Source organism: Populus euphratica, unplaced genomic scaffold (assembly GCF_000495115.2).
Source record: "Populus euphratica unplaced genomic scaffold, PopEup_1.0 scaffold715.1, whole genome shotgun sequence".
In the NCBI taxonomy this organism is placed as follows: domain Eukaryota; kingdom Viridiplantae; phylum Streptophyta; class Magnoliopsida; order Malpighiales; family Salicaceae; genus Populus; species Populus euphratica.
In genome coordinates, this window is record NW_011500579.1 from 64052 (window position 1) to 91405 (window position 27354).

Below are 27354 nucleotides of genomic sequence, written 5' to 3' on the forward strand. Positions count from 1 at the left end.
CTGAACACAACAACGGCTGCGGAGATCCGCTGCAGACCCGGCAAAACATGGGATTTTTTTATTGAAAAAATAACAGCACGGTAAATGTAAAAATTTGGCATAGTACTATTGTTTCAAAAGGTTTTAATAAAATTACATAATTTTATCATGTTATATTTAAAAATAATAATATTTATTGATAATTATTATACTTTAAAATAGTTATATTAAGTAAATATTAGATTTATAAAGTCATGACATGGTTGAATTTTAATTTTTTATCTCAATTAGTTGATTAAATTAGTTGATTAGTTAAATCCAGTTATATTAATTAATTAACTATTTCATACAAAAATCATAATTTTATTAAGTTTTTTTTAAATATGTTTTATAAGTTAAAATTATTTTTGTCAACTTATAAACTTCAAAATAAATCTCTATTAAAATCTTAAAAAATTAGTATTCATATAATAATAGATAATTCTAATTAGTTATGTATAAATTTATCATAACTAAAAAAAATATGTTTCAAATAGATTACACAAATATTTTAGTAGATATATTTATAAACTATTGAGATAAATCTAAGTTTAAAAAAAAATTATAACACACCAAATTAGAATAATAATGTAAAAAGATCATAACAATTAATTTGATTATTAAACAACACTTAAATTTTTACCAGAATTTTTAAAATTTATTTTTTATAGTAGTGACTCGTTACATATAAATTACAAGATTTTTAAATATCAAAAATCCTATCAAAATTGCCCGAGTTTGACAGTATTAAGATTTTTATTATTATTATTAACCATTATAAACTGATTGCACGGTTAAATTTTTCTATTTCATCAACAAAAATAAAAATAAAAATACTTCCATGTCGTGTTTATTGCACAATTTATCCGAAAATATGATGCCCTTTCTTGACATAAAAGAGAATTAGCAAGTTGCCTTCCTTGATTGTCAGCCAGTCACTCAACTGTACAATTCAAAACCATCAAGTCACACGTATTTAGCATTCAAATTAAAATCTAGCTCAAAGAATCACAAGTTTGCCTCCCCCTCACTCGCTAAGATTAAATTTACCCTTACGTTTCATACGAGGGCAATGCGATTGATGAGAATTATCCCAATAGTTTGAACTACTATTTCATCCATGGTTTCTGTATTTATGCATATCCAAATCATTGCTCGGCATAAGGTGAGTCCCTGAGCAGAAATGTTGAAGAGCAGCATTTATTTACAATCCATATTACATAAATTTGATTCAATTTCTCAAAGATGTAGATTAAGCTGGAGAACTTCAAAGTTCAGAGTGTGCAGGCAACGCAAGAGAAGATTTGGTCTGCTTCCACCTGCAACAAGAGCATGACACCTTCTTTAGTCCTTGAAAAACTTGGCAGGACGTGACTTATAATATTATAACTTTCGGCTATTTCGTCCATTGGAAGTCGGAACTGCGAAACTTCTAAAAGAAACCAAAATCACATCTCTCATTGTTGATTGTATAGCAATATGAGTAAGTATTTGGCCTCCGATTTTCGACATAAATGACAATAGATGATTGAAATTAAATAATTATTGATGAAATTTGGAAAAACCGGCATCGGTTGAGGTGGTTTAAGAACAATCTTAGCAAACTGAGATCAGATTCTATCTAGATCATCATGCAGCTTGTCCACACAAACCATAAACTAAGAATCCATTGTCGACTTTCTTCGCTAGAAAAACATTACATTTCCCTTCCAGGATGCTCAAACTTCTGGATTCATCACAATTCTCGAAATTAAACACAACTTTGATGGTTGAGAATGTTTTGGAAAAGAGGAAGCAACACCCCTTCCTGATTTCAAGTGTCAACCACCAATAGAAATTACAATTAACTAAAAGCTGATTGACATTGTTTTCTATAAAGTTCGCTCAATGAAACCTCCAAACCTTGTATAGGTTGTTAATGATCCTAATACACCAAGCTAAAAGAACCATTTCCCCTCCCTCCCTTATAACAAGTATCAAGCTTCTTTGTTTCCTCCAGTTTCATGCTAATTTCTGTTCGCAACTTGGTTCGAGTCGCACATTACTGCAAGTATAGAAGGGGTCGATTCTTCTAAAAACCATTTCTTGCAATCTCACCAAAAACTCTTAACAAGGCTGATAACAAGGTACAATCAATGTCAATCAAATGCTTGAAAGTCTTAACCACCTATTGGTCCCAAAACCAAACCACACCTACTTCTACAATTTACTTTCAGAGCAAGTGACTGCGGATATAAGGTAATACGTGACCATCACATTTTTTGTTTTATTGGAAACAAGAAGGAATCCACGCATGACTCTGTAAGAAATCCATTGATGATGCCTGAATCTTTCTAGCTAAATTATTAACTTCTAAATCGAAATTCGACAACTTTAACTAAAAGGTTCATAAAATTATATCCTATCTATAAGTCCCAAAATCTAATCAGATCAACGAGAAGAAAGCTTCTAAATTTCCTTTTAGAATAAGTGATCATCAAATTGTCTGCTGAAACCTAAAAGGAACCCACGGCTCCGTGTGGATTTTGATCATCCCTAAATTATCTGGGAACCTCCTAATCACCACTGCTAAGTCTAGCCTCTAAACAAAAATTCCTTAGCTTTAACTTACAATTCCCATCAATTCTCAATAGCATCTCGTAACAAAACATATAAAACCAACAAATTCAAACAATTCAGAGAAATAAAATCCTAAAGATCACAACTTTTTACCTTCACATCGACTCCAAATATGTCCTTAGCCCGCCAACCTTCCTCTTACAAGCAGGAACATCCTCGAACTGCTTAGCAGGCAACTCCTCGGAAATCGGGCCAACAAAGAAACTAATCATACCATCATCAGCCTTGCTAACTTCAATCCCAGTAACTGGCAACCAAACAAAGAGCTTCTTTGCTTGAATACCTGAGACATCATGCACGGAACCATAACTCAACTTCCCTTTGATTACTTTATCATAGTACACGACATCATCAAAGTGAACATAGCACGGGGTCTTAAGTTTGACTTCAAAAGACCCATCAGATGATGGTAGAGTGAAGGATTCCACATTGTCAGGGAGTAAGCCGCGTGGCAGGCCATATTGAGGAAGAAGATCATGGATATCTGAGGTGGTTAGGGAGAGAGAAAGACGAGTTTTTGATAAGAGGATTAGAGAGAGAAGGTAGAGAGAGAGAGTGAGGATGTTGAAGGAAGCCATTGTCGATGCAGAGAGACAGGGAGAGAAGGGATGGTGGTAATTTAAGAGGGTTGTGATGGGTAGAATGGGAAGAGAAATCTGTGTAGCGTGGCTTCGAGGAATTATATACTATCTTTTTGTTCCCGAGCTTCTGAACGCATGATAATAATACAAGAGTTGCGTCTTTAAAATTATTTGAATAAGAAATTTAATCTGCATTGACGTATAAATTGATCCGATAATATCTCTTCTCCTCGAATAATTATATATAAAAGAAAAACAAATAGTTTTGAACTATGAAAATTAAAACGGGATGAAATGGGAGTTGACTGTACATGTAGGATCAAGGGACCTCTCTTGTGAAGAGAAACCAAATTCATTGTATGAAAAAGGTTAGATGCATCCATCTTTTCTTTATTTAATACCTTTATGAAAGAGCATCTGATTACTTACGTTGCTATTATCGATATTCCACCGATTCGATTCCTTCAAGAGTCGCGGAAATTACCTTCTGCGCTTCTTTTTCTTTCTTTCTTTTTTTTTTAAAAAAAAAAAGCGCTAACAGTGAAGGTCTTTCTTATTTAATTCAGCCCTTTTTTCTTATATTTTTCTTCTCAGTTTTCTTCTTTGATTTTTTTTACTGTTTTCTAGATTATTTTTAGACCAATAATAATATTAAAATAATTTTAAATTATTTAATTTTAAATTTAAATTAGATAAAAATAAAATTAAGAAGTTTTTTCTTATCATTTTAATTATTTTTTTTTTTACTTTAGATTATTTTTATACAAATTAAGTTATATATGATTATTTCCACATGATCTAAAAAGTTGGATTGAATTTTTTTTTTGTTAATTCCATTCTTAAACTTTTTTATAATGCACATCGACTTTTTTATTGTTTAATTTTAAATTTAACATTGGCAAAAAATAAAATTAAAAAATCTTAATATTAATATATTGAATTAAATTTAATACCAATGTTAAATAATTCTAGCAATCTAAATATTTTTATTACATTGAAAAATATATATGTGATCAAGAGTACAATGTCAGCACACGGGCTAGAAACTAGTAACCTACCTAAAAGATTATGAACGGTTTCACCAGAAAAGACATCATCCTCAAAGATTTCAATGGTAATTAACCACCACAGCATGGCATTCAGGATAGCTTATTCGGATTTTCTCAACCATCCAGGTAAATAAAGGCAGCTGCTTTGAAGTGCCTGGTACAAGAGGAAATGCACCTGCCCTCCTCGGAAGTGCTATGTCCAGAGCTCGTCGGTGTGGGGCATGAACAGGACTAGATGGAGCAGTCACGACAGACACAACTGCCTCTAGCAATCTCCTTAGGAAGTTCAGTCCTAAACAGCATAAAATATCATCCATACATGACCAATCCTTGATAGTTATTAGTTGAGAACTAGGGCACATAAATTGAGCACAAACATCCAATCCAGTATCCCAAAATCATAATCTAAAAGTAGTTCCTTCTTATTACTTCCAATAGGCACGGTTCAGACACTTGATGTTACATTTGGTACTTGTCTAGGTACATAAAAACACACAACATTCTCTTCTTATTGATGTTCATAAAGCTCAATAAGAGGAGGGATGCTCCACAGCTAGTTTACATAAGACTCTGCCAGACTCTAGGTTGTGAGTTGAGAGATAAAACACTAAAATTAGAACGCTAATTACATGGATATCGAGCTCCCTCAGCTACATTTCCATACAGCAGAAGGGCTGGTTGTATCTACTCGGTGAGGAGCATCTGAACATCGCCATCTGGAGTTGGGAGCTGGGAATTGTGGGAAAAAAAGAAAGCAAACACCTTAGGATAATTTCAAAAAAGGGAAACAGTTGTCAAGAAATAATCCCCAATATTACCAAGTAGAATATAGCATTTTGCAAGCATATGCATTAATTTCATAATTTATACACCAATAGAGATAACACTGGAAAAATTAACGTTTGCAAACCACAAAGGAAGCTTAGCCGATCAATTACTGAAGGAGCAGAAATTCAAACAACCATCAATTGGAATGGAAAAAGAATTCCTCCCCGTCGATAAGCCCTGCCGGTTTACCATCCTGATCAACAAACAGCTAACAATTTTCCGCAGCGTGAGGTCCTCAATGATTATTGAACTTTCTAGTACATAAAGATCCAATAAATCTGGAGAAATTAGGCATCCATCTAAAAGCTCAGAAGTCACCTTCCTTAAAAGAAAAATCATTCTAAAAGTTTCACATTTACTTCCTCCTCTTCTTGCGATACTAGTAAGAGGAGGGCTGGCTTTCAATCACGGACAACATTCTATGAATGAACAATTCAACTTTCCTTCTATCAATCTTGTACTATATTCTATGAATTCAATCTCAACAAAATTCCAATCAAACACCAAAACAAATTCACAAGCATCTAATAGGGGAACCACAAAAAATCCAAGACAAAATTAAGAACAGGACACAAACAAAAACAACAGTAATCAACCTCAAATTCCTAATAAGGAAATATTTATTTTCCAGAGTAAATATTGATCAAACAAAACAAGTAAATACCTCGAGAAACTGCTTCCACAGTCCACGACAAGACCCAGAGGAGACACCAGCACGGCAAGAATGTACGGTCTTAAACTGATCAGCATCAAGCTTCTTATTAATCCACCCAACTTGAAAATAAATCGAATCAGACGGTGGCAAATCAACCTTGATCTCATCAACATCAAGCCAAACAAAGAACTTTTGAACCTGAATCCCCTTCAAATTTGTGATAGACCCATAACCCAATTTCCCTGTTATTTTCTTCTCATAAAACACCAAGTAATCAAATTCAACATAACATTCCTTCTCTAGATAGACAGTAAAGCTACCATCATCAGAAAGGCTGTAACTTTTAACTGTGTTAGGTAATAGACCACTTGGGAGGCCAAATCTTGGCAAGATTTCAAAGACCGTAGGAGGAGGGTCTTGTGAAAGAGTGGTTTTTGAGAGAGAAAAGAAGAGAATTAGAGATAAAAAAGTGATACCCAAACGAGAATTTGCCATGAATTTTAGTTTCTCTTGATGGGTTTTGGATTAAGGGGAGTGAGAAGATGGAGGTTTCTTTGAAGAAAAAGAGGCGTTGTGTTTCCAAGGATATTGGGGGGCTGGAGAGTTGTATCATGTCCGTGGATTTCGTCTTGAAGATGTTTTATATTAGAAAACAGATATTTCACCCGCGCTTAGCCGCGTGAAGGAAAGAAAAAACTAATTAAATACACCAAAAATTATATATAAAAACATTTTTGTGTATATTTAATTAAATATATCAAAATTATCAATATTAATAAATATAAAAAATAAAATATCAACGTTTTTGTTTAACTTGACTCGTTACGGGTCAGATAATTCTTTTAATATAAAAAATTAATATATAAAAATTATTAACATATTTTTTTATATAAAAAAATATAACCATGAATTAAAATATTAATGTTTATATATAATAAAATATAATAAAAATCATATATATTAATAAAAATAATTAAGATCTTGAGTTTATTTTTAATGTATTAAAAAAATATAATAATATTACAATTGCTACAATGAAATATCTTTTTTTAATTTTTGTATGATAATTTAAAAATATATATAAAGGAAAAAATAAAAAGTAAATTATAAAATAATAAAGATAAAAACAAAAAGAATGATGTAAATAAACTAAGTGTAGAGTGATAAATATTTAAAGTGTAAAAAATTATAAAATAATATTTAAAAATATAAAAAATCTAAAACAATATTAAAAAAATAAAAAAAGTAATAAATAGATCAATATGAAATGATAAAAATATAAAGTATAAAAAAATATATGAAAAAATTGTTTTCTAAGAAAAAACTTATAATTATGTTATTTTTACTAAAAAAATATCATTTTTTTAGTATATATAATGAATATTGTTGTTTTTATTATTATTATTATTATTATTATTATTTATGATTTTTGAATTCAAATATTATTGGAGAAAAGGCAGAAAAAATTTTTATTTTTTAAATATTAAATTGGTATTAACAATACCTTTAAAACTGGTATGAGAAAGAATTCAATCAAAATCGATGTACGAAGTCTGTAGAGTACTCTTACAATATTCGAGTTTTGACTATACTCAACGCATGGTAGTGATATTTTTTTTATTAATTTTTAATTTTATCTCTTCTTTTTTATATTTATTTTTTTATCTTATCAACGCAAGGAGGTGAGATTTAGGTCAGAAAAAGACAAGTGGAAGCGTGATTGGATGGACAAGTTTTGGTTTTGTTGGTGGAGAAAGATGCACCTGTCCTATCTCTTGGATTTTGTTGACCACCTTGACTCCTTTTTTTAAGCTATCTTGATAAGAATTTTTTAAATATATATATATATATATATATTATCTTCATGGGAATGGTAGTTTGGCTTCTTTTGAGATAAGTACAGAGAAGAGGTAAGAGAGCACATGGCCAAGCATAAAATATTGATTTATCTTGGATTATCGATAAGCTTTAGATTGTGTTCACTTTGAAGTAATTGATTTTTACAATAAACATGCAATTATAATAAGGAGAAATTACTTTTATCTTTTTAAAAATTATGGTATGGTCTCTAATTTAAAACGGTTTATATCCTGATTAACCGAACCTACAATAATTTTATATCACTATATTATTATAATAAAACTAGGCAGTTCAAATAATCAATTCAATCCACACCTAACATTAAAGTAAACACATGAGAGATGAAGAGAATTTTACTTTGCATTTAGACTGTATCCACTCATTATGAAAGAAACCTTTTTTTTTTAGTATTTGAGTTTGTTTTTTTATATACATGTTTATTATTTTTATGATATTTTATTTGATTATTGAACTTCAAAATATTTAATAAATTTAAAAATTAATTATAATGTACTTAAATTGACCCGAAGATTCAAGTTATCGAACAAAAATTTACTTTATTAACATAAAATTTATTGTCAAAAGAATATTTTAGTGGATAAAATCCTAGTATAAACATATTTTTTAAAATAATCTAATTAAAAATATCTTAAATAAAAAAATATATGAAAGATTTTATAATATTATTGGTGAATTAGAGGTTAAAAATGAATGCATAAACGGTTGTTTCTAAATCTTATAATCACAGTCTAATCCATCTTCGAAAATTATCTTTTTCTAGCTATATCGTCGGGGGACCTTAACTTGCAAAACTCTGACGGGTCAAGGTGAGGTAGGTGGTGGGAGGATGTGTACAATTAATGATTGTACTGTACCCTACAGGTTGCGCTATAGTTTTAATGAGGGTCCACCACACATTTTGTTTTAATTTTCTTTTCTTTAGTCTCCCTGTCCGTTTCAATTGTTGCCCTGTAGTTTTAACGGGGGTGTCGTTGTCTAATTATGTTTTTCAAATATTTTATTTTATTTTTTAACTATTTTAAACCATTCCGATATGTTGTGTTAAAAATAAAAAATAAAATTTTAATACTAATAGATTAAATTTCAAACCAGTTAAGTTTTAGATTTATCAAATCCAATCCAGATAATGATTGGATCTTTTTACCAATCTAAACATTGAAATTAACAAAATTAAAAAAAAAAAGAGTATATTATCCTGATGGGAATGGTAGTTTGGCTTCTTTTGAAATAAGTACAGAGAAGAGGCAAGAGAGCACATGGCCAAGCATACAATATTGATTTATCTTGGATTATCGATAAGCTTTGTATTGTGTTCACTTTGAAGTAATTGATTTTTACAATAAACATGCAATTATAATAAGGAGAAATTACTTTTATCTTTTTAAAAATTATGGTATGGTCTCTAATTTAAAACGGTTTATATCCTGATTAACCGAACCTACAATAATTTTATATCACTATATTATTATTATAATAAAACTAGGTAGTTCAAATAATCAAGTTAATCTACCTAACATAAGCAAACACATGAGAAATGAAGAGAATTTTATTTTGCATTTAGATTGTGCCCAGTAATTATAGTAATTATGAGAGGGATTATCTTTTTTTTCTAGCAACTTGGTTCAATTTTTTATATACATATCTATTACTCCTGTGATCCTTTATTTAATTATTAAACTTGTAGGGTATTCATTAAATTTAAAAATTAATTGTGATAGGTTCAAACTAAGCTTAAAAACCTAAGTTACCAAAACAAATTACACGTTGAATCTATTATCAAGAGGATGTTTTAATGATAAAAATTCCAGTATAAATAGATTTTTTTAAATAATTCAATTAAAGATATTTTAAATAAAAAATAAAAGATATTATAATATTATTGGTGAATTAGAGGTTAAAAATGAATGCATAAACGGTTGTTTCTAAATCTTATAATCACAGTCTAATCCATCTTCGAAAATTATCTTTTTCTAGCTATATCGTCGGGGGACCTTAACTTGCAAAACTCTGACGGGTCAAGGTGAGGTAGGTGGTGGGAGGATGTGTACAATTAATGATTGTACTGTACCCTACAGGTTGCGCTATAGTTTTAATGAGGGTCCACCACACATTTTGTTTTAATTTTCTTTTCTTTAGTCTCCCTGTCCGTTTCAATTGTTGCCCTGTAGTTTTAACGGGGGTGTCGTTGTCTAATTATGTTTTTCAAATATTTTATTTTATTTTTTAATTATTTTAAACCATTCTGATATGTTGTGTTAAAAATAAAAAATACAATTTTAATACTACTAGATTAAATTTCAAACCAATTAAGTTTTTAACCGGATCTAAACATTGAAATTAACAAAATTTAAAAGAAAGATTGCTTTTATTACGCGACACTTTATAAAACACTATTTATTATAATGATTTTTTTCCTGTAATTTTTTGTATAATTTATATTTTTTTATCTATCTTCCTCTGATTTATTAGACATTAAATTTTATTATTTATTATATAATTAATCATAATTTGTGTCTTGGGTTTAGTAACTTCACTGGCAAATGCATTCCCCTAGGTTGCAAGTTGCAACCATCATTGTTGCTTGAGTAACATGCATTGAACCAAACCAGTCTAGGCCAAGCCCTTTTCCTGTGCCCTGTAGCAGTAGTTGTTGATGGGCTCTCATGCCTTATAGACTAGGTCCATGGCTCCATCCTTGCACTTAAACACCATTATTTAAAAGGAAAAAGGAAAGATGAAAAGAAAAATGGGGCCACAAAAAGGGATGGACATGAGGTCCAATTATTGGATTAGATGGCCTAACATGGCATGGCATGGCATGGCATGATGACATGTATTGACATCCACAAAAAGGGAGGCGCATTGATGCCTTTGGTACACGAACTCGGGCGATTGGCTTACATCATATGAGTCTACGCGATGAACTGTAGCTTCAACATTGTAATAAGGTATAGGGAACAAAACATACATGGATCATGTGCTTGAATATGCCCTAAAGAACATATAAGGATGCATATAATATAGTTCTATTAGATTAAATGCTGATTATAATCAACTGGCTCGTTTTATTGAATCGAACATGCAGCATTCATCAAACCTCAAGCTAATCATTCCATCCTATATGCATGGATCAAGCTGGAAAAACACCATTCCTAGATTGCATTTTATTAATGCCCCGTGACAGAAGTAACAAATACATGTTTAGTTGGAGTAATATACATGCATATTGGGCAGATTTGGACTGGGTTTTTGTCTTTCCAAACATAATGATAGGGAAATATACTTCTCTGTTTCTTCTTCTTCGTCTCGAAAACGTGTATACATAAACTATCACTAATCTCTTGTGCTTTAAATGGCAGTAGTGAAAATAATAATAAACCACTTCTATATTTCTTTTGTCTGTCTCCATGCCCATGAATCTGTCATGAAGCAGTCCAAGGACATGTACACGGAACCATTTTCCCTATCACAAGATCACCCGTTCTTGGTTCTATGCTTCTGTTTAGAAAAAGTTGCATAGCTTCGTACATTGCCTTTAGAATTTAGATACAATGAACACAGCGACCATGTAAGACTTTCATGCTTGCGGGCCACCATAGTACTAAACATTCCAATAATGGATAAGTAGGTACTGTATTTGGACTGTGTTAATGACCTTTTCAAATCCCAATGGAAAATAATTTAGTTTCGATCTAATGTTTCCTGGTTGATATCATCTTCCAATTTTGATGGGAGGCTTGCACACACCCACCCACACAAGTTTAAATTCAATTGAAACTTTAATTGAAACAATTACAATTTATAACTTCTTTTTTTAACTTTAACTTTTCAAACCACAATCATAGTTATTGCAATGATAAACTCGAAAGTTGATCGGAGAACAAAAGAATAATCCAATCATCACTCAACACCTGCAGCTGGTCTGGAAAACTTTAAATGAACCTTATCTTTACAGAGCGAACAGTTAGTAGATCCAGAGCACTAAATGCGAGAATTGATGGTTCAAACTAAGTTTCTTGCAAGAATGGAAAAGGCACAAGCTTTAATGAAATGATCTGCTCCTCATCACATTTCCATTTAATCCATGTTCCCCTTTAATAACTATCACGTTGGAAATATAATGGGAAGACACAGAAGATAGAGAGAATTAGTTAATTAATTAATTTCTTCCAAAACAGAAGGATCAGAAGAGACAACAGAGATAGTAGAAAACTGTCCATAAATTGAGTTACATATATTTGATGAACATATTTAGGGAGAAAATTTTATCATAGCCACGCATAGAATACCTATCATCAGAAACCAAAAGATGTGAATGTCCATAGTAATAATCCACACAGAACCTCTGCTGTTACAAGCCATCTGTTTGCTGGCCTCTCAGCACCACTCTTCTCTGCAGCAGCGCTTGATTTACTGCCAGTTGAATTCGCTTTTAAAGAAAACAAACAAGGAATCAGAAGGGCTAAACAGTAACACCAAATATAAACTAGAACAAGCTTAAATCTTAGTAACCAAGCCATAAATATCCATGTCTAAGTCCAGGACTAGAGGCTTTTACCACTGGCAACTGGGGCAGCAACACTTCCTCCGGTGATGTTGGCAAATCCTGCAAAGACCTTCGCATCCGGTGAGCCAGCAGGCAGGTGCAGAATATCTGAAAAGGGGAATAAAAAGCCACTCAACAGGGCACTTCAAATTTCTGATTGTATTTCAATGGACAGTATCCATGAGTTCTTGTGGACTTACCGATGCATTTTGTGACATTAACTGGCGCATGGCACAAGCTAGGAAGTTTAGCAACAAGACTAACATTGAACTTGATACCAAGATCAGGGTTGTCCCGGTCTTTAATGAGGACACAGAGACATTTCACGCTCTTATCCAACACTTGTTTAAGCCCACTGCAACAATCTATGGTGGGTGCCTTAGCATCACCACCAACATATGGAAGACATGTAGCTAGACCTACTAGTTGGTCTGCACACTCTGTTCTATCTTGCTGAAAGTCTGATCTTGCAGTACCAACTAGCATTAACAGCACCAAGATGTATGGAATTGCTGAAGCAGTCACAAGACCTTCTGAGCCCATTTTTTGAGGGAGGAGTTTTTGACCTTGAGAGAAACGAAAAGACACCTCAAAAGCTAATCTTTTTCATGCTTAGCTTGTGATCACTTCTGTCAATATAAAGGATGCGAAAGGTAGTTGGTACACTGGTGTGGTGACAAGAAATAATAATAATGCTAGTAACCATGAAATTTATAAGTAGAATTCACATGGTATTTGTCATGATGTAGACAAGCATTGTATGAATCCCGTCCGTTGTTATAATATGGATCAAAAGGTGCCCGTTCATACTTGACTTGGGCTGGATTTCATGATGAATTAGACTGGGTGCTGACTTATCGATTCGGCATATTATCCCGTGATTCGATGAACTCGATTAAAATCTAAATAAGATTTAATCTGATTTATTTTTTTAAAAAAAAACTTCAAAACAGCTGCTCTAGCACGAAACAAGGCTTCCCTGCTACTGAAATTTCCATTAAATCTATGATATCCATGTCAAAAGGTGCGTTGAAAAGCATTGCCATCTTTCACTCTAAAAGAAAAGAATTATTAGAATCTTATAGTTGGCTTGAATTAAGAGAGACTACTTTCCTGAATCCAACATTGGCAATCCAATAGGGGATTTTGTCCTCTATAGATGATGGTTTCTTTCTAGAATCGAGCTCAATTTTCAAAAGAGAGATGGGTGTGAGCATAGCCCTTTATTTTTGTTTGGGCAACCCGTGATATAACTTGGACTCTCTTCTTACATGAATCCGTGATTACATGGATCGAGTCTGTGATTAAAAACAAATTATTCAAGCTCACAATTTGTCTCTTTGCCTGCATGATCATGTGTGACAAAGTCAGACACGAAATAATGCATGGCATGCTTTATCTGTTTCATTGCTAGAACCCTTGTGATAGGACACAAAATTCCCTTCTGTGCATAAGGTATTAAGTCTAAAATAATTAGGTTTACCACCTCTTCCCATGTGATAATAACCAATTTCTTTTGTTTTTCTTAACTTAGCTTTTACAGGGGAAGTTATGCCGATAAGTATTAATCTAGCTTGACAGGTCTTTCGAGTCCAAATTAATAATGTGGATAGCAATGATTTTAATTATTATTTTCAAAGTTACGAATAATATTAATTCTTTCTTTAAATTCCTATTGTTTCTAACTTTACCCTCCAATAATTTTAGTCATTATTTTCAATTCAAGTATATTGATAACATGGATACCAAACCTAACCTAATTACTCCATAAACCAAATTTTCAAAAGTTTTATTGTCCTTGTTAATGTCAATGTCATGCTATAGACAGAGTTAGTGATGGATTATGGTTATTGTTAGTTAAAATCTTGTACATTTGATTCATGTGATAGTTATTAAATCTAGCCAGCTAAATTTGACTTATTCATATCTTAATTTAGGTGTTCAAGAAAAAATTAACCAAAAAATAATTTATTTTGACATGGTTTACTAAGTGAGTTAAACTATAACATATTCAAAATTTAGTTTAAATTTAAATTTTATTTTAAAATAATCTCATTTTAATTTAAAAAATTAAAACAATATTATTTTAATTAACCCATTTAATTCATGGTTAGAGTTTTGAGCCAAGCAAACCGGGTTATATTACCATGGCTCATATTGTCTTACTTCTCCCAAGTTGCAAGAGGCATAATGATATTACCAAACACGTTTACACAAATGAATGCCTGTTGATTTCGTTTCAAGATAAGAAATATATAAGCTCAATGCTTCCCCTCTCTATAACCTTACACCTAAATAATGTTGCTTGCTTGCAAAAGCTGTTGTGATTAAAAAAAGGTAATTGATTTATGGTGATAATTATATAAGGATGTGATCTTAATTGAAACTAATTAGAGATTAATTAATCACCGTAAGCTACTTCAATTATATCTGCAGCCACCATTAATTATATTGGTCCTTGATTTGGAAAGGTTGCAATATGGATATCCATCACATATTCAAAAATATTAACTATAAATATAAAAGACACGGGAATTCACTATGCAAAATACCGTACTATTCACATTGACTCTTTCTATATATATATATATGCTTTTACTGGAACAAACTATTGGCTAGATTGTTTGGGAAGGGTGAAATTGAAATATAGGGGGTAAAAGTGAAAGATATGAAAACAAATGTGTGGCTTTAATGAAATCCGAGAAAGATATGTACTGTAGTCTCCATGACTTGGAAAATTTATGTTGGCAATCGATTTCAGCCATAAAAAATCAATATTAATGTGAAATTAATGGGAGGAGTTCATTATTATTTTTTTATTTACTTGAAATTAATGGGAGGAGTTCATTATTATTATTATTTTTACTTTAAAACTATCTAGAAAAAAATATCTTAGCCCGGATAGGTCCACGCATGCTATCCTACTCTTACATGCCTGTGCACAAGCCTTTATTAGATGGGGCAGGCAGGTTGCTTAGTTTCTCAGGCTCAATAATTTTTTATTTATTTTTTTAAAATAATTTAAATTTATATTTAAATTAATACCTCCTTTCTTTTATTTTTTTATCTAACTTATTTTAAATAATAATTATTTTTAATTTATGTTGCATGTATTTAATTTTTTTGAGAGATTGTTTTAATTTATCTATAAATTTTTTTATGTTTTATAAAAAATAAAATTTATTTTAGAAAATTAAAAAATTATTTTTAGAACATATTTTTAATATATGTAGCTTTACATAATATATTTTTTATTTAATTAATTTCATATATTTTTATTTTTATTATCATTGAAATAAATAAATTTTTGTAAACAAAGTCACGAAGGTCAATTGTGTTCAAGATTCAAGATTCAAAGTTAAATATTTTTGTTTGTATCTAATTTTTAATTTTTAATTTTTTTTTGTTAGTGTATTTTAATTTATTTATTAATATATATAGTTTTTAATTTATTTTATTAAATATTTTCACAAGTTTTTTTTATATATAAAAAACACATTAAAAAGGCTTACATGTTTATTTTTTTAAAAAAAAGATTTTAGCCTAGCAAAATATATGTCAAATAACTAATAACTTCTAATAATTGATTGATGCAATGGTTATCACATCAAAATTAATGGTTATCGCATCAAAATCAATGATACATTGTGCCATTAGATTTCCCTTAAATTTTGGAGTTCTGTGTTATCTTTTTATTCTTATTACTTTATTTATTCAGTTTGATTTGATAAGTGAATTTTAACTCATAAAATTCAAGCTAGGTTTTATATAGAGTTAAGCTAGAGTTGATTTAATTTAATTTTTTATTAAAATAATATTATTTAATTTTTTAATAAAAATAAAATTTATAAATAATATCATTTTATATTCACTCTAATTAAATCCAACTTATGACAAGGGTCTTGATTTAATTTTGGATAATTTTATCAACATATTGTTCATCAAGAGAATTTTTCATACGGTGTCTGTTTTGGATTTTGGATGTAGTGGGAAGCCTTACGAGGTCGATACTGAGAGAAACTATTAGATTATATTAACCTCGCAACTTTTTCTAAATTTTTGCGCGATTAACGTTAATTTATAGTTCATAAAATGATGTCTTCGCCAAGAAGGACTGGCTCAGCTGTTAATTGTGATAACACTAATCTTATCAACTTTAATTTATCTTCGTGTATTAAATCCTTCATTGGTCAAGATTTCGAGAGATCGGATGCTGTGTTTATCGTAAATTTGTTTTTAATAATTTCTTGTTAATTAATTTGAATTAGATCCCAGAGAGCAGAGCAAGACTCAATCATATAATAATTTTGTTTATTGTTATAATTAAGCCTTCGCTTGAGAATACTGGTGTGAACTGGGAATGGCTAGATTCCAGCTAATCGGCATTGATTTGATTAAAGCAAAGCCAGTTGTGTTAAAAATTATTAAACTCAATCATGGCTCACATCTTTATTTGAAAAACTCATGATTTGAAGTTTGATTTTAATTTAGATAAAAAAACATTAACCTGGATGACCATCTAGGTTGATCTATGATCTATCTAAATTCAGTTTTTATTTTTTTTAATATTATTTTGAAAAAAAAATATAAAAGCTACGACTGCTGTGATTATAAGTTCTTAAAAACTTAAAAATTATAGCTTCTAAAAATAATATTAAAATATTAAAAGCCGCCGGATACAGACAGCCATAAGAACATCCAAACCGGTGATCGCTACACGGGCACTTACATGGGGCCAAAAGCTGACGTGGGGGACCCATTCCCCCTTGATGAATCATGGGGAGTGCAGCCATGCCAACTCGAGATTTTCAAGGAAATATGAGAGCCCCTTTTCAATGCAGCCTCACATCAACTTTATCATCGAAGACTTAATGGCAAGCAGCGCACAAGGCAGAGCAATTAAAACTCAACAACGCAGCCAAGAATCTCCAAAGGATGATGATGCCATTTGTCTGCACTTTGCTGTACTGTATGTATGGTGAAAGAATCATGACAGTTTGAATTCACTGATCATGTTTATCTCCTTAATAGAAATTTAATGTTGTCCTACTACATTAGTTACAATTCACTCATTGCATCCATACGCAAAGTTGGTTTACCCTTGTTGGCAAATGATAGAATCATAGACAACGATTTTCAAATCTCAAAGCTTGGTACCATGGGTTCTAATAACAGTGTTTCTCTGTTGAATAAAGAATTAAGTATCATAATGTCAACTCTGTTGAATTTTTTGTCCATGAATTAACAATATTTTGGAAGATCATGCTTGTAACAAGAAAACATAATTTTAGGCAGAGGAGGCAGAAGATCAAGGGGGATAATGATGAGAGATGTACTCCTGTCCCGAATGAATATGATCCATTAAATAAGCTAAGCTTGTCTGCCTTCATCCTCCCTTGTTCTCTGCGCTTGGTGTTCATGGTAGCCACAGCACTTTTTGTCACGCACGAACAGGCTAGACTGACCCAAACTCACCATGTTTTGCATAATTTGTGGCCTCTGACAAATGGATCAAGTTTTCTAATGTAACTGGGAATCTTTTAATTTGTTCCTGTTGCTTGATAATTACCAGGTTTCCACTCGTTTTTTGCCAGCCAGTCCTCCTCTCTACTGGTTTGCATCGCATTTAATGATATCTCCTGGTATGAATAAGACATGGCCGGGATACATGATCTGGGCGTATCCAACAGCGTGCGTCCTTCTTGGCAGTTTGCTCTTTTCAAACCTCTACCCTTTCACTTAAAGCTTGAATGGAGTGTTCCTGTTTAGCAAGATGAAAGCTTCTCTGACCCGAGAATTTTTTCCATTTTACTTGCCCATTTGATTATCTGGGTGCAAAACCACAGTGGAATGGAAGTGCCCATAAACCATCGATCAAGTTCTCGAAAATGGCAGTTGCAAAACTCCCCACAGTTCTTTTTCTGCTTTTCTTGTAAAACCATGATGTGAGATGCATGAATCACGAGCAGTTTTGAATAGAGCTCTGGCATGGGATTTTTTACATTTTTTGTGGGTGAGAACGACTTTTGCCAGTGCTGGCGTGATTCGAAGAGAGTTACTAATAGAACAGTGTTGATCAGAAGTTTCATGGTTTCAGATTTAGTCAATGAACTGAGAATTTGTGTTTCTCTGTCACCATCATGGAATCCAGAGCTTTTGTATTAGAAGAAATCACAAAAACAAGCTGAATTGTAAATCAGTGTTCATTTTCTCCCCTTAAAAAATTGCCAGTGTCCATGAAAATCGAGTTGATGTGGTAAAATATTTTCCTTTTGGTTCACAGCAGCAATGTGATTTAACTTGCAAGTGTCCTTGATGAGATCGGTTTATTAGGTCTTGAAACATATAATGGAGGAGATAGCATAGCATGTAAGCGCTGTGACCAGTTAAACTAACAGTGATTTGTCCTGGATTCATACATTTGACAGGAAACCATAATTATTAAATCCGAACTGAGTTGACTCGGAAAATGTTACCTGAAGTATGTTTTACTCGGGTCGGGTTATAATTTACCAAAAAAAATATTGATTTGGTTGATTTGTCGAGTTGATACTTGACATCTAGTTAAATCCAGAAAAAAACTTAATTAGGTCAATTTTTAATAATGTTTTTCAAAAACAAAAAAAAAAGAACGACACGAAATCATTCTGATAAAGAAATAATTAATATTGGCTGAGTTGGTGATCCAATAACTATTTTTGGACCAGGCCCTGGGCCGGGCCGAATATGCATGAAACATTAGAGCACCTCTCATCTAAGGGTACATTTTCAGTAACAGGGCCAGAGGTTTTTAAGAAAAGAAGATCGTTGTAGGCCCATATTTTGTCCCAATCAAGAATGATTCATAAAATCCAAGCCCAAAGTCTCCAACGAAATGAAGATGTAGCTTGAGTTTGTGCACGTATAAAAGCCTCATGAGTCTGCTTTGCTCTGCATCGAGTTTCATCAGGGGGACTCAGACTGTATTGTCTCTCTCAAGTAATCCGCCTTTTTGGAATCGTCTCTTCCATTTGAAGGTACCCTTTGACTCTGTGTAGATATTTTCTCAGGGCTATGGAAAACAAGTTTTTTTTTTTCCATGAGAAAATCAAATAGTAATTAAGCAGTGAAGTAAGAAGTTGTTTGTCTCTAAATTTTGCATAGAAACCGTATAATATTGTTGTTAGCTAAATAGTTTAACAAAATTTCTGCTTTTTTCTTTTCTATTAAGAAAAAAGAAATTTAATTAAATATATATCATGAGATGCTTATTTATTTTATTTATTTTTGGTATTTTCCTACTTGCTCTTTTGAATCTTTCCTTTTACATCAAGAAAGAAAACCCGGGTTGAGAAAATTTTGAATTTTTTTTGGAAACCTGGATATTTTCTTGATGCTGTATTGTAGAATCATGAAGGAATTTTTTTTCAAGATTTTTTTTTTAGCTCCATTGATTGAAACAAGTGTAACTTACACAAATCTAACAATTTTGAGTTGAGTATAGTCTGTCTCGCGGCTGAGCAAGACAACCTTAGGATTTTTTGTTTTTGTGAATAAAGAAATTCTGATTACTAAGAATCCTAATTAATATTTTAGAGATTATAAAAAAAGGAACTAGTTGTATAAAAAAAGGTATTAGCACACTCATTACGTATTATCTAAGATAAGTTGTTTAATATTTGATTTGCCTTATAGTTACTATAGTATTGGTGTTTTCTAATCTCATAAGTTTTTCTAGATTTGATTCAAATTAAATTTATTAAGATGAAAATTCAAAGAGATTCCATGTGTTTTAAATGCTTATTTTTTTTCTAGTATTTCAAGATTTTACGACTTGTAAATCGCAAGGAAGAGGGACAAAAATTTAAAAATATAAGGAAATTCAAGACACTTTAAAAATCTATTTTTGTCTTAGTGTTTCATATTCTTATGGCTCATATATTGTGAAGTAAAAAAAAATTGAAATGTCCTTGATTATAATCAAGGTTTTTTTCAATGATGTGTGATGGCTTATTATTTCTAGAAAATTATTTTAAGTATTTATCATTTAAAGTTTTTTTATCCAAATATTAATAGTGAATAACAACAAGTTATTTCCAATAATATTTTAGATATTTATCTCTTTAGGATTTCTTTATCCAAATATTAACAGTGAATAATAGATAACTTCTCCTCAAATTAAGATTTTTGTATTTGTTTGGAATACTGGTCAATGCCCTTTCGAGTTTTACAAATATATTGTAAAATCCAGAAATGCAATAAAATAAATTTTGTGTTTAAGAAATTTATGTGATTAATATTTTAGAGATTATAAAAAAAGGGATTAGTTGTATAAAAAAAAGTATTAGCATACTCATTACATATTATCTAAGAAAAGTTGTTTAACATTTGATTTGCCTTATAATTACTATAATGTTGGTGTTTTCTAATCCTATAAGTTTTTCTAGATTTGATTCAAATTAAATTTATTAAGATGAAAATTCAAAGAGATTCCATGTGTTTTAAATGCTTATTTTTTTTCTAGTATTTCAAGATTTTACGACTTGTAAATCGCAAGGAAGAGGGACAAAAATTTAAAAATATAAGGAAATTCAAGACACTTTAAAAATCTATTTTTGTCTTAGTGTTTCATATTCTTATGGCTCATATATTGTGAAGTAAAAAAAAATTGAAATGTCCTTGATTATAATCAAGGTTTTTTTCAATGATGTGTGATGGCTTATTATTTCTAGAAAATTATTTTAAGTATTTATCATTTAAAGTTTTTTTATCCAAATATTAACAGTGAATAATAAATAACTTCTCTTCAAATTAAGATTTTTGTATTTGTTTGGAATATTGGTCAATGCCCTTTCGAGTTTTACAAATATATTGTAAAATCCAGAAATATAATAAAATAAATTTTATGTTTAAGAAATTTATGTGGAAACACATTTTTAAAACTTCCAATTTTTTTTTATGAAAAGAACGTACACATTTTTAAAACTTTCAATATTTTTTTATGAAAAGAACATTCAAAATATATTAGGATATTGGCCGTATCCAACATACAAAAACATTTTTTATATTTATTTTTTTAAAGAAACACAAGCATCACAGTTAATTGCAATTAAAGACAAAAAAACCCCAACCTGATTACTGCCCCAAACCAGCAACAGATTCTCCTGCCATAGTTGCTTGCATGTGCATGCTATAGTGGTAGGGTAATTAATTCGGTAAAGACAGGGAAAGAAAGACTTACCTGTTAGGTAGTGGCTGGAGGTGAAGTGGGAGACGATTGGTTGCTGCCCTCATCTCATTTTCCCCCATGGTTGTAGTCGGTTGAAGACTACTAGGCTGTTGAGAAGCGCCAGTGAAGAGATTGTTGCGCTGGCAAAGAAGAAGTTGCACCCTTGGTCTAACTGGTGTGAACGCTATTGGTGCAGAAAGAGGAGGTGTTGTTATTGCTTACCAGAGCTCACCGTGCCAATGGAAGAAAAAGTTGCACCGCTAGAGGAGAAGAAACTGGAGATAGAAACGAAGGGATGAAGGCAATGACAAATGCGTGCTCGTTGGTCTCTCTATGTTTTCTTCTGTGTATGTTCTTTCCTTTTGCTTGTCCATGTCTTGCTCTCGTGTTCATTCTCTCTGGGTTTTTCACTTTTTTTTTTTTTGTTTTCGTGTGTGTGTGTAGTTTACAGATATATGATGAAATCCCACTTTCTTTCTATGTTCCATAGATTTAGTTGCTCCGACTCCACTACCTACCTTTAGCGAACAAATGAGACTATGGTCTTTTCCTCCTCCTACCAGCTTTGCACTATGTGAATGCTTAACTGGGAATTTCACTCATCTTTTTATCGAAATGCTTGAAGCTCTAAGGTAAGGAGGATGGTGCATGCTTACAGCAAGAAAGGGGAGTGAGGGCTGGTGTTTATGGAGGGGGCTTTCGGTGAGACTTTGTTTCTCTAGTTTTGGCCAAAAAAGAGTGGGGGTTGGCCGAGAGATGAAATGGTTTCTTTGTCAAGGAAAGGGGGTGGTAGCTTGGGTAAGGGAGAAGATCTAGAGAACTAGTTTTGGGGAAGATGATGGGGGTAGGTCTCTAGTTCAGAAGACTAAGAGAGGGAGTTCTGGTCAGAGAGGGAGCTTGTGTCCGGCGACTCAGGAAGAAGAAAATCAAAAGAGATGGGGATCGGTTTGTTTGCTCATTTTTTGCCGGCAGTGGGGGTACTGTGACCCTTTTTTTAATGAAAATAGGGTTAGGATTTTTTTGTTTGCCTGTGATTTTTCATATATCTAAATTGTTCTCTTTTGTTAATTTCTTCCCTTATGTATATTGCTGGAGATTCAATTATATAAAAAAATTTTATACATATTATTTAAGGAAATATTATAATAATTATTATAGAGATTATCTTTTATAATTAACATTAACAAATCCTATATATATATTATTTTATATTATAGTGATTATTTTTTATAACCAGAATCAGATTATATATTTATAGTATTTTATATTACATAATTCAGTAATTATCTCCTTAATATATTATTTTTTTAATATTAATCTTAATGTTTTATATTATTGCTATAGGTAAACTATTTTTAAATTTTTTTTTTTATCAAAACGTGAGTTAAAAATTAAATAACAACGTATGATATGGATTTAGTTTGGAATCTGTAAGTGGTTATAGTGTCTTACGAAATGAATTGACTTGCTTGTGAATTTGATGTTTTATCCTTTTTGGTGTTTTAATTTAGAATTGAAAGACAATGTCTTACTTATGTCCCGGAGTATACTGTCCTTTGATTATAATCAGTTTGTATATTTGTGGCAGCCGTGTCTAGTTCGCCGTGCAAAGGTATCCAGAGAATGGAATGAGTGTAGGTAGACAAGACATCTGCGTTTGAGCTTCAAAGTATTAAGATGACTGCAACAAGTTCTTCATCCAGTGCATCGACAACTAGTGGTCCCAAGGTGTCTTTATTTGCAGCCAAGTCAGGGTTTGTTATCCCTAAAAATAAACTTTTGGGTTCATTAGTTTCCATCGTCAAAGGAGGTAAAAAGCCGGGTAGTAAAAATGCAGTGAACGGAGAAAGTACCAATCAGGAACAGGTTCAGAGGAAAACCAAATGGGGTCCTGATTTAACAAAAGATGCTTCCGTTAAAAGGGGAAGAGCCTTGGCATACCAGGTAAAATTTGGAATTCATCGCATGTAAATCTTCATTTTTATCCTGTTCTTTTGAATATTATAACCCCCTCATTTGAGCTTTTAATTTCCAATTTTTAGTTGCCTGGATTTTCATTTTTTAAAATATTTAATCTCCTAAATTTAAAATGGCTTCAAGGCATTTATCGCCTCAATTTGTGGGAGAATATATTGCTCAGTTGGAGGCAATTGAAGCTTCCCATTCCAGGTGCCACTAAGTGATATAAAAATTTTGGGCAGATTCGAGTGGATCAAATTGTGCAACAACTGGAATTGGGAATTCCAGAACCCGGGGATGGAGACTCACATGACTCCAATGAGCTTGAAGATCGCAAATCTTCGATTCCACAAATCCATACCAAGGTGAAGTTGCTATTGATTTTGCATTGATGCTCATCTTCTATTGACCTTATTAGTACTTTAATTACTCTTTGTTTGACATCAAGAACTTATTGTCGGACTTATTGTGTGTAGAACTCTGAGATCTTGGAACTTGAAAAACAGGAAGCTATAGGCATGTTTGATGTTTCTCATCAAATCATGTTACTTTTTCCATTTTGTTATGTCTGGCTTGATTCTATCTTTGTTGATTTTCCAGGTGAGATACTTATATTGAATCCAAGCTACAAGGCTCCACCCAATTATAAGCCTTTGCTAAAAGAGACCACAGTTCCCATCCCTGTAAGTAATGTTTAGATGGTCTCGTTTCCTGTCTCTCCAAGCTACAAGGCTCCACCCAATTATATGCCTTCGCTAAAAGAGACCACAGTTCCCATCCCTGTAAGTAATGTTTAGATGGTCTCGTTTCCTGTCTCCTTTTCCATACTCGACATGAAAAGATACCTTCTGCTTTCGTAAGAGCAGTTTTATGACAAATTTGTAAACCTTCCTGAGAATAACCATGAACATTTGCTTTATCCTATATATTTTATCATAGAATGAAGATAAGGTAAGGAGTTTGGATTAGCAGGAATTTATTGGCAATGGTTTAGCAGTAGGTATTTTTTTGTTATTTTTGTTTATTTTTACCTGTGGTGTTTGCTTGCTTTCCTATTTATAGCTAGTTACTTGTTGCTACCTATTTTTTGGACATAATGTATGTGCCAGCTGGGGTGCAAGACTTTAAGTTACAAACCTACGGATATGAAGAGTAAATTACTTCAAATTTTGAATGGATACTTCTGAAGCCAGATTGGGATTTAATTTGAGGTCTGCAAAATTCCCTATACAGTCATTAGAAATAGCATGCACTAGATATGCTGGACGCCAGTAGCTGGATTGAGCTTCATTATGTTTGTTCTTTATTTTGGTCAATCTGTGTGCTGTTATTGTTTAAAGACACCAAGTGAATGCCGCCCATCTGCTATGTGTTCTTTTATTTCATAACCAAGCTGTTGCCACAGTCACTTATTTTGAGAGTAATATTGCTACATCATGACAAGTGTAAGGTTATGGTATGTTGCCTCTGCAGGTCAAGGAGTATCCTGGATATAATTTTATTGGTCTAATATTTGGGCTTGGAAGCGAGACTCAGAAGCGATTAGAAAAGGTATATCCTTTGGTTGATGCCCCTGTCTGCTTCTGAGAAAACATGGGATTGTGTTTTTTTCCTCTTCTTTTGAGGGACCCCGGCTTCTTTGATATTAGTTGTCCGTTTCAGTTATCCATGTTCAATTGCTGATTTTGTGAATAGGAAACTGGAGCCAAAATACAAGTACATGGTTCCAACACGCATACAGGAGAGAAGGTAACTCATCCTCTTAGTATGAAGTTATCTTCCTAGGATAATTGGTCATAAACTTGCTCTTCTTGCTCCCCCTCTAATTGTTCTGTTCATTTTAGTCTTCTTTTTGTGAATGAGATTTTTACTCCTATCTAACTGCTGAAACATCTGTATCTAAATATCTTCCTTAAAGTATAATGTGTTTGGCATTTGTATCCATAATTTTGAACTTTTTTTCCAGGTTGAGATTTCTCCATCTGATGGCAATGAGACTCAGGTTGCTTATGAGGAGTTGAGTGTTCTTGTAACAGCCGACACATTTGAGAAAGTTGACGCAGCTGTTGTCCTGATTGAATTGCTAATCACCTCAGTATCAGTGAGTTTCACTGAACTGAAGATCACGGAAAATTACTTGTGTGTTTGTTTATAGTTGTCCATTTGCATCTTACAGCTGGATTGTATATGCTTTTTTACTTTTAACTTCTGCAGGCGATTTGGTCTTAGACTAACTATCATCACCTTTTGTGTAGGGAAATTTAGCGGCTGGGGATAATGCAAATGTTAGTCAGAATCAGGCGGCCTCTACTGCTGTAAACCAAGGAGTGGTGCTATCTTCTACTCCTCAACAAGGCCAGTTCCAATATCAAAATTCATGGCTCCCTGCTGCCACACCTCTACATCCACCTCCAGGCTTAATTTCCCCTCAGACTTCTTCAGCACCAGTTTTAAACAATCCTATACCTTTACAGTCAGCATCTTTCAATTCTTCAACCATGCTTTCATTATTCGGGCCTAGACTGGCACAGGGCTTTTCAAATCCATATCAGCCTAGAAATTTTTCCATGCCTACTCCACAGCCTCGATCTTTTACTGGTAGCCAGCCCCACCCAACAGGGCTGTACTCTGTTGCAAGGCCACCAGTACTTCAACCCTCGTCAAGTGGTTCACATGATGGGCTATTAGTCCCTTCTGGGTGGTCTGGATCTCCTGCAAGTGTTCCGGCATCATTAGGTTTTGTCAACATGGGACAAACAACAATTCCTATAGTTCCCTCACCTGGTCCATGGCCTACTGTTCCACAGCTAGGTTTTCCATCCAATGCGCCACCTCCAAATGCAGCTAATATGGTTTCTCCTGTAACCTTCCCACCGGGACCATCCTCTCTGCAATCACACAGTGTTTCTATGAATCGTCCTACCCTAATCCAATCTTCACTGGTTGCACCTTTGCCAATTTCATCCATAAGCCCGGTACTTGGTTCCACGCCAATTTCAGTAGTTGTAGGAGCTTTCTCTGGAACTAGCTCAAATTTTGCTCCCATGAGATCACCCACAATAACAGGTGCAAAAATACAGCACTCTGGTCCTGGTGATTTTACTTTTCAATCACATCATCTGCAGAATCCAGCTCCCCAAATATCTCCCAGGCTTAGCAGTCATCATGCTACTCAAAACGGTCCGCTTCCTAGACCCACGATGCAATCGCCAGCACCTCAAGGACCACCTTCTCACTTTGAGGTCCCTAATTCAACTCCTCTACCTGGCAGGCAGATGTTTCCTAGACCACATGTCAGCAATCAAATGGGTCAAGTTCCCTTTGTTGGAAATCCTACCGGTCCCTCGCTTCCCCTCGGCCTTCCAGCATTTTCAAATGCAAATTCATTTGGACAACCAGTCATGGAGATGGTGTCGGGGAACTTAAGTTCAACTCCCCACATGCCCTATTTAAAAGGTCCTTTACCTCCCAGACCGGGAAACCCCTTGCAACTTCAGCAGAATTATCCAGTTCCAATAGCTCCTCGAGGACAAGCATTTGCTCCGAAGCAGCAGCCTATCATCTCCTTGGCATTTGCTAGACCAGCTTCATTCCACGGAGGTCAGCATGTTTATGATCCATTTTCTCCAACTCCTGTGTCAACTGCGTCTCAACGGCAAGGAGGTAATCTAGGAGACGTGAGCAAGCCAGAGAATGATCCACTGTAATTTTGCGTACCTTACTGGATGTCCTAGGAGAACGCGTGAGGAAATCATGTGACCGCCAATGTTAGTTTCTTCATCATTGAAATAGATAAATTTGGCATTCCCCCTCCCTCCCTCTGACCTCGACAAATTTATAAATGCGTTTCGTTTCATCTAATGTTCGAAAGGGTAATAGATTGAACAATTTCATGCATAACTCCCTGATGACTAGACAGTGGGAGATAAAAGAGCTGATCTCATGGTTAGACCTTGTATGGCTAAAATTCAACATTTCCCAAAATGTCTACCGTTGCCTATTGAGTCAAA

General features: G+C 32.9%; 4 protein-coding genes across 10 annotated transcripts; 1 reads left to right on the forward strand and 3 right to left on the reverse strand.

Moving 5' to 3' along the window:
• Window positions 1–1096: 1096 nt before the first annotated feature.
• LOC105115490 (uncharacterized) lies at window positions 1097–3365 on the reverse strand. Of its 4 annotated transcripts, none has more exons than XM_011012386.1 (2): window positions 2731–3365; window positions 1097–1450 (listed from the first exon to the last, which is right to left on the reverse strand). In XM_011012386.1, the coding sequence occupies exon 1, from the start codon at window positions 3213–3215 to the stop codon at window positions 2733–2735; it is 483 nt and encodes a 160-aa protein (XP_011010688.1). In that variant the 5' UTR covers window positions 3216–3365; the 3' UTR covers window positions 1097–1450; window positions 2731–2732. The 4 variants fall into 4 exon arrangements, with proteins under 4 accessions (XP_011010688.1, XP_011010687.1, XP_011010690.1 ...); XM_011012385.1 differs by having other exon boundaries at window positions 1097–1337; window positions 2731–3364; XM_011012388.1 differs by having other exon boundaries at window positions 1344–1447.
• Window positions 3366–4628: 1263 nt separating this feature from the next.
• On the reverse strand, window positions 4629–6372 carry LOC105115492 (uncharacterized). Its single transcript, XM_011012389.1, has 2 exons — window positions 5760–6372; window positions 4629–4996 (listed from the first exon to the last, which is right to left on the reverse strand). The coding sequence occupies exons 1-2, from the start codon at window positions 6243–6245 to the stop codon at window positions 4952–4954; spliced, it is 531 nt and encodes a 176-aa protein (XP_011010691.1). The 5' UTR covers window positions 6246–6372; the 3' UTR covers window positions 4629–4951.
• A 5397-nt stretch (window positions 6373–11769) lies between these two features.
• Window positions 11770–12850, reverse strand: LOC105115493 (protein YLS3-like). The gene is made up of 3 exons (XM_011012390.1): window positions 12378–12850; window positions 12190–12285; window positions 11770–12060 (listed from the first exon to the last, which is right to left on the reverse strand). The coding sequence occupies exons 1-3, from the start codon at window positions 12718–12720 to the stop codon at window positions 11927–11929; spliced, it is 573 nt and encodes a 190-aa protein (XP_011010692.1). The 5' UTR covers window positions 12721–12850; the 3' UTR covers window positions 11770–11926.
• A 6254-nt stretch (window positions 12851–19104) lies between these two features.
• Window positions 19105–27205, forward strand: LOC105115494 (splicing factor 1-like). Of its 4 annotated transcripts, none has more exons than XM_011012394.1 (9): window positions 19105–19193; window positions 22974–23329; window positions 23587–23709; window positions 23821–23860; window positions 23945–24027; window positions 24818–24895; window positions 25040–25093; window positions 25311–25445; window positions 25600–27205. In XM_011012394.1, the coding sequence occupies exons 2-9, from the start codon at window positions 23063–23065 to the stop codon at window positions 27049–27051; spliced, it is 2232 nt and encodes a 743-aa protein (XP_011010696.1). In that variant the 5' UTR covers window positions 19105–19193; window positions 22974–23062; the 3' UTR covers window positions 27052–27205. The 4 variants fall into 4 exon arrangements, with proteins under 4 accessions (XP_011010696.1, XP_011010697.1, XP_011010698.1 ...); XM_011012395.1 differs by lacking the exon at window positions 19105–19193 and adding an exon at window positions 19207–19287; XM_011012396.1 differs by lacking the exon at window positions 19105–19193 and adding an exon at window positions 21631–21732.
• The last annotated feature ends 149 nt before the right edge of the window (window positions 27206–27354 follow it).

Bases quoted from the DNA above. Each gene is read 5' to 3' on its own strand.
- LOC105115490 (XM_011012386.1), bottom strand. From the start codon at position 3,215: ATGGCTTCCTTCAACATCCTCACTCTCTCTCTCTACCTTCTCTCTCTA.
- LOC105115492 (XM_011012389.1), bottom strand. From the start codon at position 6,245: ATGGCAAATTCTCGTTTGGGTATCACTTTTTTATCTCTAATTCTCTTC. The intron at 4,997-5,759 runs GTATTTACTTGT...CACAATTCCCAG, and splicing joins TGTGGAAGCAGTTTCTCGAG to CTCCCAACTCCAGATGGCGA.
- LOC105115494 (XM_011012394.1), top strand. From the start codon at position 23,063: ATGACTGCAACAAGTTCTTCATCCAGTGCATCGACAACTAGTGGTCCC. The intron at 23,710-23,820 runs GTGAAGTTGCTA...TATTGTGTGTAG, and splicing joins TTCCACAAATCCATACCAAG to AACTCTGAGATCTTGGAACT. The intron at 25,094-25,310 runs GTAACTCATCCT...CTTTTTTTCCAG, and splicing joins ACACGCATACAGGAGAGAAG to GTTGAGATTTCTCCATCTGA.
- LOC105115493 (XM_011012390.1), bottom strand. From the start codon at position 12,720: ATGGGCTCAGAAGGTCTTGTGACTGCTTCAGCAATTCCATACATCTTG. The intron at 12,286-12,377 runs GTAAGTCCACAA...TCCCCTTTTCAG, and splicing joins TAATGTCACAAAATGCATCG to ATATTCTGCACCTGCCTGCT. The intron at 12,061-12,189 runs GTAAAAGCCTCT...TTTCTTTAAAAG, and splicing joins TGCTGCCCCAGTTGCCAGTG to CGAATTCAACTGGCAGTAAA.